Here is a 12,648-nt window from a genome sequence, read left to right on the forward strand (position 1 = left end):
ATTTTCCAGGGCAACTGATTAATTTTCCCTAGGTGCCATTTGATTACAGTTCGCCGAGTGGCTCCATCGATGGACGTCGATGCGAAAAACGGGAAAGCAGCGTATGCCATCCGATATTGATACGCAAGGCCAGCTGGCGACGCTGAGGCGGCTTTAACTTTTTGGCAAATGGCACCGCTGACCTCAGCTGCAGCCGAAGTCACGTCTGGGTCACCAAAGACACGGTCGAGACGAGCGTCGCCAGCGGAAGCGGAAACGGAAGTGGATGTGGATATGGGTCTGGAAGTGGAAGTGGAAGTGGGGTAGCGCCATCAAGTTGAACTTAAATTAGTTTAGCCAAAGCTGTTTGATTGCTTCTCGTACCGAACTGAAATGCAACCAGGGCAAAGTTGCACCGCAGCCCAGCCACAAAATCACTTTGGCTCCCAGCTTACAGTTCAACTCGACTCGACTCGACCACACTTTCTACATAATAATTGGCGCTGGGGGAGGCATTGGCAATGCCATCGCCATCGTATCGTAAACTTTGACAATAAAATCCATAAAATGTCAGCAAGATATAGAAAACAATACAGCGGCGGGACGGGGCGACGCTTGAAAAGCGCGAACAATGGGGCAAATCAAAATTTATGGCTAACAATTAAGTGGCAAGTATCGAGAGAGCGATTACGTACTTGTGCCACAAAGAAAGGGATTTCTCCATGGGACGGGAGTGGAGTGAAGTGGAGTGGAGTGCTGTGGTGCGGATGTGGCCCATCAAGTGGCTAAATCGCAGCCATCATCGCGGCTTTCGGGCTAAAAATAATGCCACTCCACTCACTGCGATGTCACCGGAGAAGCGACTTGACGTTCGAAACTCAATTATCATAATTTACTCAGACTCAGACACAGAACCACGGGCATAAATAAATATCCACGTCAGTCAATTTTAATTTCGCTCCAAGTGAAATGTGAAGTGCGCGCCAAGAAATATGCAAAGCGATTTTTCATGCACATGTGACACATGCCACTCGACGAAGCAGCGGGGATCTGGAGCTGGAGCTGGAGCTGGAGCAGGAGGAGTGCCACTGGCACTGGCAGATAAACAACATCGAATCGCCAGGGTTGTCAACTTCTTCCTTCCGCCTACGCCTCCGCCATATCCCGTATACTGTATCCCACATCCCACTGATTGGCGCACATTATCCCCCAGAAAATGAATGGGCGGGATGCGGCAAATATGAAAACAAGTCGGCAGCGAAAGGATCCGGCAACTGGGACTGGGGGACATATATCCACTGGTTCCGTCTCTCAATGACGATGCCCATTCAGATATTTATTATTTATGCCCAGCGAACTCGCGCACACACACACACACACACACGCAATACCTTTTGCAACTGCTGACATTGTAGCATGAATTTTGCAACAGGCAGCTAAAAAAAAATGGCAGAGAAATAGTCGAGTGGATCGAATATGAGATACCCAGCAAATATATAATTGGTTATATATTTTTTGAATTTAAGGCAACCTGTTAACTTAACATTGTAAGCTTGTAGTTTAATTAGAAAAATTGGATATTGTGATCTATCTTGATTGCCCTAAACCAATTGCGGATTACAAAGAATACACCTGTAAAAAATCGCATCCTGCGCCGAATCAAGTGTCCTTAGGCGCAGTAAAAAAAAAAAAGAAAAAATGAAAAATACAACATAGAGTGAAGAGAAAAGGGAGCAGCAGAAGGGCGGAAAAAGAAGAGAAAAATCAATAGGCTCACAACGCACATCCTGTGAAATGTGTGACAAGGACACTCCAGCACACACACCCATGGGTAAATTGCCAGCGAAGGACAATGGCAATTAGGGCATCCCAGCCACCCCATCAATCCACCGAACGTACACACTCTCTTCGTTTTTGTTTGTGCAAAGGATATGGATTGGTGATGAGCATCAGGCACCAGTTGCGCGGCCGGGTGTACTGCGTCAGCGCCCTGATAGAGATCTCGGGGAATCCCGGATACGGCAGATTCGGTTCGCCGGACGAGCTGGACGAGCTGGATGACGAGGTGTGCGAGGAGTCGCCGTCGTCGGAGCTGCAGCTGCCATTGCAGCTGGAGCCGGTCGATGAACTGACCGCTCCACCAGTTCGTCCTCCTCCTCTCGACCGGGATCGTCCGGCGGCTGTTGCTGCGGCAGCATCGCTCAGTGATGAGGCTCCACTATGCCGGCGTCCTGTTCGCCGACGTGCCGCCTGCTGTTCATCGCGACGATCGCGGCGGTCATGGCGATCCGAACGCTCCTGACGATCCTGGCGATCCTGGCGATCCTGACGATCGCGTCGATCGTGGTGCTCCTTTCCCTGATAGCGGCGCCTGCTGCTGCCACCACCATCGGATGCATTCGATGTCTGGCGATGCGATGACCTCTGGCCGCTGCTCGTCCTTTCCGCAGGATTCGCCGACGCCGACTTGGCATTGGCACTGGAGGAACTGGTTTTCCGCAACCGCTGGCTGCCCCTTCGATGGCCGCTGCCACCGGAAACGGATACGTTGCTGCCACCGCCCCCATCGACGATCACCGTCATGGGCGGCTCTTCGTTGGAATGCATTTGACTTACTCTGTTGGTGGTGGTGGTTGTGGTGCTGCTGCTGAGCTTGCTGTTGCTGTTGCCGATGTTGCTGTTGCAGCCTTCTGTTGCTGCTGCCACGCGACGTCGCTGGCCATTCCTAGCTGCTGCTGCTGTCGCCGATGTTGCCGCTGTCGATGTTGCAGATGTTGCTGATTGAGTGGTAGTTGTTGTTGCTGTTGCCACCGCTGCCGCTGGCTGTGGCAGCATTTTCTGGGGTGCCAACTAAGCGAATTTTGGTCATTCCATCTTCCTGCCGATTGCTAAAATTGAAAAAGGGGAAAGTGAGCAATTAGTAGAGTCATTAAAATCGAATATTAAATTATATGTGCAACGTCAGCTTACACCGAAACAAAGTGACGAAATACATACAAATTAACATATGACCCCGAAAAAAGATCCATAAAACCATATATGAAGGATTAAATTAATACTTCTTTAATTTCATTTCGAAAATCCCGTGTCTCCTATTTCTTTCAAATTTTAAGCGCATTACTTATTTCATTACGCGCTAATGAGCGCATTTGATCAATTTTCTTCTGGTGTACGTGCAAAGTTTCGGGAATTGATTTTTAATGCGATACTTGGCGTCAGCAATGGGCACCACCCACCCACCAAGTGAGCCACCCGACCACCCAACCACTCACCCACATAATGAAGCCAAAACATAATTTATACGCACGTGCGTTGCTTTTTGTGAAAACTTGATGTATGTGTGTGGCTATGTGTGGGTGCGTGCGTGTGGAGTACGTAAAAATAATGAGAAGCACATTTTGTGCGTATAGACAAGAAACGTAGCATACTTTTTGGGGGAGACCCTTGTGCGTTCAATCATTAATTACGGCTCGTGTGCGTCTGCGTCTGTGTTTGTGTTTCGGCGTGAGGTGAGGACCTCTAACACATTAACGTGCCAAAAAGTGCTTCGTTGTGGTTACCCACACACACCCACACACACTTGCAATTGTGTGAAAATTGGCTCATTGATAGCCTGCCAAAGAAATGCCACAAAGGACGAGACTCCTTTGAAAAGCTATTGAGATATTTGTGCGAATCTATGCAATCGATTGGGCAAGCAGCGATAATAGCCCGTTCTTATCAAACAATTTATTAAAATGCATATAAACTAAAAACAATTATCTGACAAACTCAAAACTAAAAAAAAGAGATGCTTTAAAATTTAAATTTAATTTTCTACTAATGATAAAAAATGTAATCTATACGTATTTCTTGTTCGTAAACAAGTCCGTTGATTCTTTGGCATTTCCATTGGGCTATTTGAGAATTTGCAGGACACGTGTCCTTTGGATGTATTTTTGTTGATACTGTCGTTATTGTTATGGTTATTTTGTGGGTGGACCTCAAGACTAGAAATCACAATAATTAATCGTTGGCTGGCGCCATTTGTTTATCAGCCGGAAACGGAAGTCAGCGCCAAGACAAACAATGCCAAACACACACGCAGACACAAACACAAGCGCACGTGACAATACAAAAGTTACCATATTATTTGGAAAATGTTGAGCAGGCTTAAGAAGACAGGAGCAAACGCACACAAGCACACACACACTCATGTACACAGTGGGACAACTATTGTAAGCGCCTTGCACAAAAACACATGGCACCCATGTTAACTCACACAATCAGGCTGTATCTGTGTGCGATTTACCCCTGCCTGTCTGCGTGTGTGTGTGTGTGCCTTACACAGATATACATAATTAAACACAAACAGCGCGGGAAAGGCAACTTTGGTGTTGATATTAGTCAAAGGGCGAGCAAAAATACAAACAAACACAACACACACACACCAACGCACACCCACACACACACGCACACTTGTAGACTTTAGCCGAATAACGGGATCAATGTGACATTCAAACATGTCAGATATTAACGCGATAACAATTTGAAATGGGTCAACACAGTGTGTGCAACATGAATTTATGTTGTAAGTGGACTCGAACCGTAGATATATATCGCCATAAACGGTTTGCCAAAACGAGCGGGCTTATTGAGTTCATTCCGAATGGATTTGCCAGCCATTGTGCATTATTATATCGCATAACAAATTGCAGCTCAATTCAATTGAAAAGAATTTAAAAAAAAAAAATGAAGGGTGTCTGGGAGTCTAATCCATTTGTCAAATGAAATAAGTGTTGTGCATTTGTTCTACTTTGGTTAAGTACGTAGCTGAAAAGTTTAAAACCAAATTTTCTGCAGAATTGATATCTTTAAAAACCCCATTTAAGACCTGTGTACCTATGCCACTGTAAGTTGCTGTTGTCTTCCAAGTTTTTTCACTTATCACCAACCAATTTGTTATTTACCCACACACACACACCCACACATACACACATAGTTGTCTGCTAGTTGGCCCCCTTTCGCTTTTCCGCCGACGGGTTAATGTAAACAACAACCAGGACAACTCACTCTTCAGACTGTCGGTGCCATGAAAATATGCAAATAAATTGTCGCTTATGTGGCAAGATATTTGCACAGTGCTCCATGGCCCGCATACTTTTTATTCTGCGGCTGTCGGAGAATCTGCGGATATATAATTCACTTTTAAATGCAAAATCAAGCCCCTGTCATTGATAGCTGTCTCTGGAGCAAAGGGAAAATACAAAAAAAAAAAAAACCCCCACACACACACAAAAAAAGTAAGGAAAGGCGAGAGGGGAAAGTCAAGGAAGGAGTCGCACGAATAATAAGCATACGCAGCGTGGTACACACGTTGGCAAATAAATCAGTGGCAGCGCGCGCCTCGATGTCGCCCGACGGCATGGAGATCCTTTCTTCCTTTTTTTCGTGCCGCTCAGCTCATGGGAGTCCTTTTCTCGTGCCTGGAAGATTTATGCTCACCGCCTGCCTTATGAGGCAGGGCCTGTCGGGAAAAGTCGCCGACATTAGCATAAAGCTGGTGCCACTTTTCGCGGGGCAGGGAAAGTGAGAACTTTGAGCAGGATACAACTTAACTTTCTGTTATCAATGTCCATTCCGATTGCCATTCCATTAGGCAATGGTCAGTTGCGGGGATCTCTGACGATTTGCCCGGGAATACCATCGGTCCCAATCTCTCGAGCTCTACTGTATTTAACATTAATATTTATGATTGCTCATCTGTGTATAAATCGATGCTCGGTCTCGCTTTCGCCGCTTTTGTTGCTTGCTTATTGCGCTGATTTTATTATTATTTTTATTTGGTTTGACTGGCATAAAAAAAAGCAGTTGAAGGAGAAAACTCATTTTCATGTTCAGCAGCTGCCAGAAACACCGACAGTTGCATATATATACGAATATATATGTATGTACTATATGTATGTGAATACCTGCTTGAGCTTGGCTTCGCTTTTTTTTGTTTTCATTTGATTTTCCAATCCAAGTGGGCCCACCGATTTCCACCGCTTTTCTTGCTTTTCAGCTTCATTGAGCGCATTTGTTGCTCACGCTTTTCTTTTCCTTTCCTTTTTTTTGTGTTTTTATTTCGTTTTGATTGCCCTGGCTGGGGACTTGAGCTTTACTTTCGTTCACTTTCATTCTTTTCATTCACGGCCACACGCTGCTTATTGTCGTTTTAAATACGCAGACATAAAATTCATATTTTTATGCGTCACTTTTTATTGGCCATGAATGGCGGCCACTAAGCCGGTCGGAAAATCCAGCATTCGGTATCCAGAATTCCGGAATCCACCTGGCGCAGTCAGTTGAGCACAACCGTAAATTTCCGAGCTGAGCATCGAACGAATCCCTTGAACATCCTCCATACACATAGTACACACATCCCTTTCTCCATTTTGGCAGTTCGATAAATTCCGTACTTTTTTATTTGCAACTTTAACGTAATACGGTTAATGGAATCTGTGTGGGTATGCGTGGGCCTTATTCATTATTCGATAAATATTCAGCATGCGAGCATGTGAAATGCACGTCTTGAGTTTCGAGCTAGGGGCGCCGAGGGGAGTTGAGCGATTCAATTTGGTAATGGAAGCCGTAATCGATAGAATCGATTTACAGCCCCGTCAATCGGCAATCGCTCAGTTGATCAGGCTATCGGTTGTAACCGATCAAGCCTGGTTTTGATAATAAATATTAGAGAGATATTTCAGATTTTAAATTTTAATTGCCTGCTTAAGGGAAAATAGTCGTATCAGTTACCAAATTATTCCTACTTTTGTAGCCATGAATATCATAATTGCAATTATTGCCCGTTTGCAACACATTTTTAATAAATTTTTAATAGGCACTCATATTTCAGCCATCGTTAGCTCTCGTAAATGTGCCATAAAATACACTCTTCATTTGGTTTATGGTCGTAATTATCGACAGGCCTTGGCTATAGTATTTTCCATTTTAATCACAAAAAGGTCTTTAAAATCGTAAGCTCATCAGTATCGTTATGCATTATATTAAATGGCCTCCCTGGCGAATTCAGCGAACAATCAATATCGAAACGCTTTTAATGGAATTGCAGCAATTGAATTCGCTCAACGATTGCCGATGACTTAATTTGATCATTTGCGTTGCGACGACTCCAGTGGGAATTCGACCCCCGAATCGAATTAAATGTTCTCCTTGTTTGCTTTTATTGACTTTTAACTTTTAACTGTTAACCGCATTTCCTCAACCACCAGCAAGCAGTTGCAAAATTTCAGCTGCAAATTATTGCGCATACGCCGCGTGGGCCGCGCCATCGTTCAGTCAACATTTTTTGGCATCTCGCTTTTAAGTAATGAGAACGGCGATGGCGCCTTCATCTCCGCCTCATTGGCAGCATCTGTTAAATAATACAGAAAGGCGGAAAAGGTGGAAAAGCAGGGTGGAAATCAGGAAAATTCGCGAGGAAAATGCCAAGGAAATGGATGCCAGCCAAGGTTGTGGCCATGTCGCATCGATATTGTAAATTACTTTTGCTGCGCTTCAGCTGACATTGAGAATTCCTGCGGAAAAAAAGGTGAAAACAAAGCAGCAATCCTTTTGCCCTTAGCGAAATCACGGAATTATGCTGATTTAATGCTTCTGGGGAATACCAAACTAATCGCCGACTAGCTTGGACTTATATACATATATATATATATACATATATATATGTGGGAAAACTGATACAGATATAAATATCTGGGTCAAACGGGCAGCAAAAACCCCATGAATTTTTATGCAAATTCTTTTCGGGTTCAACTTGTTGAGCCACCAAAAGGATGCCACGAGCTATTTTTTTATTTTTCGTGCGAGACGAAGGGCAGAAGGTAGACTTTTCACAAATTAAACAAATAAGACAACAAGGGACAACAAAGCTCTAATTCGATTTAAGTCTGAAATTTCCCACTCCAAAGCGAAGAGGGGAAAATTTCGGAAATGACAACGACATGTAAATACTTTTGCCCGCACCCTCACAAAAACATGTGAAATACACAAAATATCCCTCACTTGGCCAACAACAAAACCAAAAAAGAAAAGAAAAAGTGAAAAGAAGAAAAACGAATTTTCGGTTGTTGACAAAAAGCCAGAGGCTGGGCAAAAGTTTCCCTGGTATTCGTATTCGTACTCCCAAATCGAAAAGCACACGAATGAATTTTCATTCAATTATCTTGAACATTCGCCCGACTCTCCAGTTGGTTTGGTTTGGTTTGGTTTCGTTTGTTTGTTTGTCTCGTCTGGGGAATGAAACTAGCCCCAAACTGTTCGGCCCAGGACCGAAAAGGACGAACAGGACGAAGCGGACGCGAAGGACGAGCAGGAAGGCAAAGGCCGGGCACGTTGAGGCCATTGTCTTGGCTGGAAATTCATAGCCGCTCTGTTTCAATTTTCGGTCAGTCGAGGTCCTGTCTCCATTCACATCCACATCTACATCCTTATCCTCATTCTCATCCTCATCCTCAGCCTTGTCCTTGCTCGCGCTCTCGCTTTTTATCTCCGTGTGCAAGTGGAGTGTCCTGAGTCCTGTGCCCGGTGCTCCATGCCATAAAATTTCATTTTATCAAACACTGAAAACGTGTCGGCTCGCACTCAAGGTAAACACGCTGGTACACAGAGAAAAAAGCATGAGTAGGTGGGTTTTTTATAAATTTTAAACATTTAAACAATTTTAAATTAATTAAACTCTGTATGGTTAATATATCTCACTGTTCATTTCTGCACCTCTACAAAGATTCAATGAATAATTTGAAGTTGGCATACTTTCGCTCAGTGTATTAATGCCGCATAGCAGTGGGCCGTAATGTCTTTAAAATGGAGTACTCGTATCTCGAGTGCGCCGTGAAGTTTGTTAAGGAAATCATCTGTATCTGTCCTAGGGCAGTTAATGGTGCGATCTGTGCGGCGATACTTGTCATCGGGGTGGCTGAACCCTGACCCCTGACCCTTGAGTCGCCCCACGCTTTTGAAAAGAAATGTATTCCCGCCTTTATGGCCCAAAAGTCTGTTCTTGATAATTTTCAATTAAACTTGGCCCGCCCTTCGCTTATTTCCGCTTACTGTTCGCTTTGTCAGTTGACGCAATTTTTGGTTTTTAATTGGCCGTCATCAGGTCAGCATGAACTTTTGAAATTGGCCAAATAATTTACTTGCCGTCTTGTTGTTATGCCTTTATTCCCCTTCCCCTTCCCCCTCCGGCCGCTCTGTTGATTAGGCTGGGAAAAAAAGTGAAAAAAGTGAAAAGTGGAGTGGCGGTTGTTCAAAAACTTGCCTAATTGTCCCGTCTTCAGGGAGTTGAAAATGGCATGGCAAAACTTTTCCGCCGCTCGTAAAAAGAAATGTTTGGCGAGAAATGAAAAGGCGGCGAGAAAATGCGGCAGTTAAATTTCGCAAATTGAGTCGAATGAATAACTAAGTGGGTGTAGAATGCGACTGGAAAATTGCTGCTGGCTGCCGGTGGTTGCATCTTGAAGTTTGCATTAAGTTTTATCGGATATTTTAACATTTCAAATATGAGACTTATTTCAGACTTCAATCGATTCAGTTAAAAAGTCATTAATAATTAAACTTGTAAATAGTACTAGGTATTTACCAACTGCCAAAGTTCTCAGTGTAAAAAACCCTGAACTATTACACCTAGCTAAGAAAAAAGAGCCTGCCAAATTTGGCCATCTTGACCCTTGGCTTAGCGTCCACAGTTTAGAGTGTTTCGGTTGTTTTAACCCAGTTTCCGTGGCCGTCATAAAAAGGTGGTATGACAATTAAGCCCAGAGCTCAGTGAAAGCCGAACGGTTGGCTCTATGAATAACCACAGGCAAACACTGGATCCATTCGGACCATATTTGGGCTGAGACTGCAGCCGAAAGATACGAGGATACGAGGAGACCCGGGATCTTGTCCAATTTTCTGACACATGACAAAAAGGAAAACCCTACGCCGGACTCAGCAACAGAGACGGATTCATGGAACTGAGCCATGCAAGTGAAATATGAAACTGCGAAAGGAACTGGGACTCAAGTTGTTCACCTTGAGACCTATTCGCCAGCCACATGACAACTGTCCCAGCATTTTGACCTAGTGCTAAACCAAAAAGCAGAAAGTACGGTATACGGAATGCAGAATGCAGAATGCAGAATACAGAAACACACTTTTGACCTTTGCCAGTGTGAGAGGAATGTTAGAATATAAGAACAACATGGCCTAGCACTTGTCTACCCTTTTGGCCTCGTCATTGTTTGCCCCACAGGCCCCAAAACTGGCAATAAACTTGTCTATTTAAGCACATGCCACAAAAAGAGACGACTAGATGTACGGTGCATGGCTGGGGGATGCAGGATGCTGGCAGCTGGAGGTTGGGGCTTCGGATGGGGGGCGGTTTACTATGCCAAGACATTGTTGAGCTCTTTTTAGAGCAGTTCTCATTTCTTTTGTTCGCTGTGCATGCGAGTGTTTGTGTGCGTGTGTGTGGCAAGCTCAATTTGAATTAAATTCAATTTTTTTCTGCATTCAACTGTGCAACTTCAAGGTTGCCCACAGAAGCAAGTTGCAACAGCAGCAGCAACAAACAGGCAACAGCCTTTTTGCATTTGCCAGCGGCCATTAGGCAAGATGCCACCCACCACCCACCACCCGCCATCAACCAAACACCACCCACCACCCTTTGGCGCATTTGGCCAGTTTTTGAACAGATCCCACGCTTGACTGGCCTGATTTCTCCCCTTCTGCTTTTTGCTACCCATCACTGGGGTATATTGGTTGCACATCAGGTGTGATGATCGATTGAGAATCTCTGGGATGTTGCTTAACTTATTGAATATTAGTACAAGATCTCAAGTTTGCGATAATATCAATTGTATATGTACTAACTTTACTATTGGAAGAAACTCGGTATCATATAGTCTGAACGCTCCGCAAAATCGTTCTCTTATGTTTTTTTCTCAGTTATTCTTAATTTTTTTTTCGGTTTTGGCCCATTTTTGCACGTTAATTCTTTCTCGCTTTTTGCTGCTTTCAATCTTTCTGTTTGCATTTTTCGGAGGCCAGAACCCCCGTGTAGATGAAAAGGCATTCCATTCCAAAAAGCTGCCTTGCAATTAAGAAATTTGTCAGTTCGCAGTGCAGCCAAACGAAATGGAATGAAAACGAATTGAAATGAAATGCAATGCAATGCAATGCAATGAAATGAAATCAAACGTAATGAAATGAAATGAAAAGCATTCAATTGAACTGGGGAGAACTGAAATCCGTGTGCCACAAAGGCAGTCGTCTAATGAGCGCATAATTAAGGCGCAAAAACCTGATGGCGATGATGACTATTCGCCATAAGTTGAGTTATATGTACATTTCAATTTTCGACAGCAGACCCACTTTGATGATGATGCTGATGATGATGATGATGATCGCCATCGTAATGATGATGATGCCTGGTGGTGGTGTCGTTGTACTAAAACTGGGACATAGCCAACTTTTGCTCTGCTATCTGCCGCACTTCCTGTTTCCGGTGACACTTCCCCACATTCCCCTTCCAACAACAACAGAAACAACGGGAGCAACAACAACATCAGCGGCTTCCTGTACATCGTCTATGCCATTATGGCCACTTGAGTTGATGCCAAAGCTGCCATTTGTTGCCCTCTCTCTTCTCACACCGTTAAATGTTTTGTTTAGTCCTTCGTCCTGGATGCTTCCCTTTACCCTGCCTCCACCCTAGTCTAGAATGGGGATCTCCTCGGATGCCAATGCCACCATTGGATGTCATTTTTCGGCTCTTTGAGCGCACAAGTTGCCACGATTTATGTGCAACTCCGGCCAAACAGCAGCAACTTTTGGCTAAGAGCAGCCATATCGACTAAGTGCATTTGGCCGTTCTGCATACTTGGCACTCGAGACAACTGGACTCAGTGGGCCAACAAACACGGCACTTACCTCATCGTAAACGGGGCTAAAAAGTAGCAACTTCATCAGTACTATCACTTTCGACACAATCCAATTTGCTGTATGAAAACATTTATGTTGAAACTGGCCAACGTGGTTAAATATCAATATGTACATATTTATTTGCAATTAAGTGACAAATGAAAAGAGAAAAATAAATATGATTTCATATTTTCACAGTAACAAAGCCAATTTGAACAGGCTTTGCGTTAATTAAACAGAGCCGAGGGCTTTGTTCCGCTGTGTGTTGGATTTATTATTTGTTTTTGAGTAATTTTATCTCATTTTCATGTGGCATAGATATTCCCTAGCAACTTTTGAAATCAATGGATATTCCGGGCTCACCTCGTTTTCGAATACCCCCGCCCATCTATTGTTGGCCATCTGCTGCTTGTTGCATTTTTGGTTTAGCCAGCTTCCTGATTCCCTCCGTCCTGTGGCTCCATGCCATGTCCTGTATCCTTCGTCCTGCAACCTGCGTCCTCCCGCCCGCAGCTTAAATTACACACTTCCGCCTTCCTTCCTGGCATTCTGTGTCCTGCTCTCTGTGCTCGCAGCTCGCAGGCCATTCAACTTCCTAAACGGGTTTGTCAGCCCGCCTGCATACTTCCGGCGGATCCAGGAGCATCTGGTCCTGGCCCATTGGCAAGCTGTTCTATTTCGTCCTGCTGCAAACTTATGTTTATTAACTGAACCGAAAGC

General features: G+C 44.2%; 1 protein-coding gene across 12 annotated transcripts in view; it reads right to left on the bottom strand.

Annotated features, from left to right (window-relative positions):
• Positions 1 to 12,648, bottom strand: part of LOC6725257 (voltage-dependent T-type calcium channel subunit alpha-1G) — an 81,876-nt gene that overhangs the window by 40,167 nt on the left and 29,061 nt on the right. For all 12 annotated transcript variants that reach the window (XM_039297511.2, XM_039297510.2, XM_044923688.1 and 9 more), the window contains exon 4: positions 1,913 to 2,867. In XM_039297511.2, coding sequence (XP_039153445.1) covers positions 1,913 to 2,814 — 902 coding nt within the window. In that variant the 5' untranslated portion in view covers positions 2,815 to 2,867. The remainder of the gene's footprint in view (positions 1 to 1,912; positions 2,868 to 12,648) is intronic.

The sequence above is a fragment of the Drosophila simulans genome, chromosome X, assembly GCF_016746395.2.
Source record: "Drosophila simulans strain w501 chromosome X, Prin_Dsim_3.1, whole genome shotgun sequence".
NCBI classification, from domain to species: Eukaryota; Metazoa; Arthropoda; class Insecta; order Diptera; family Drosophilidae; genus Drosophila; species Drosophila simulans.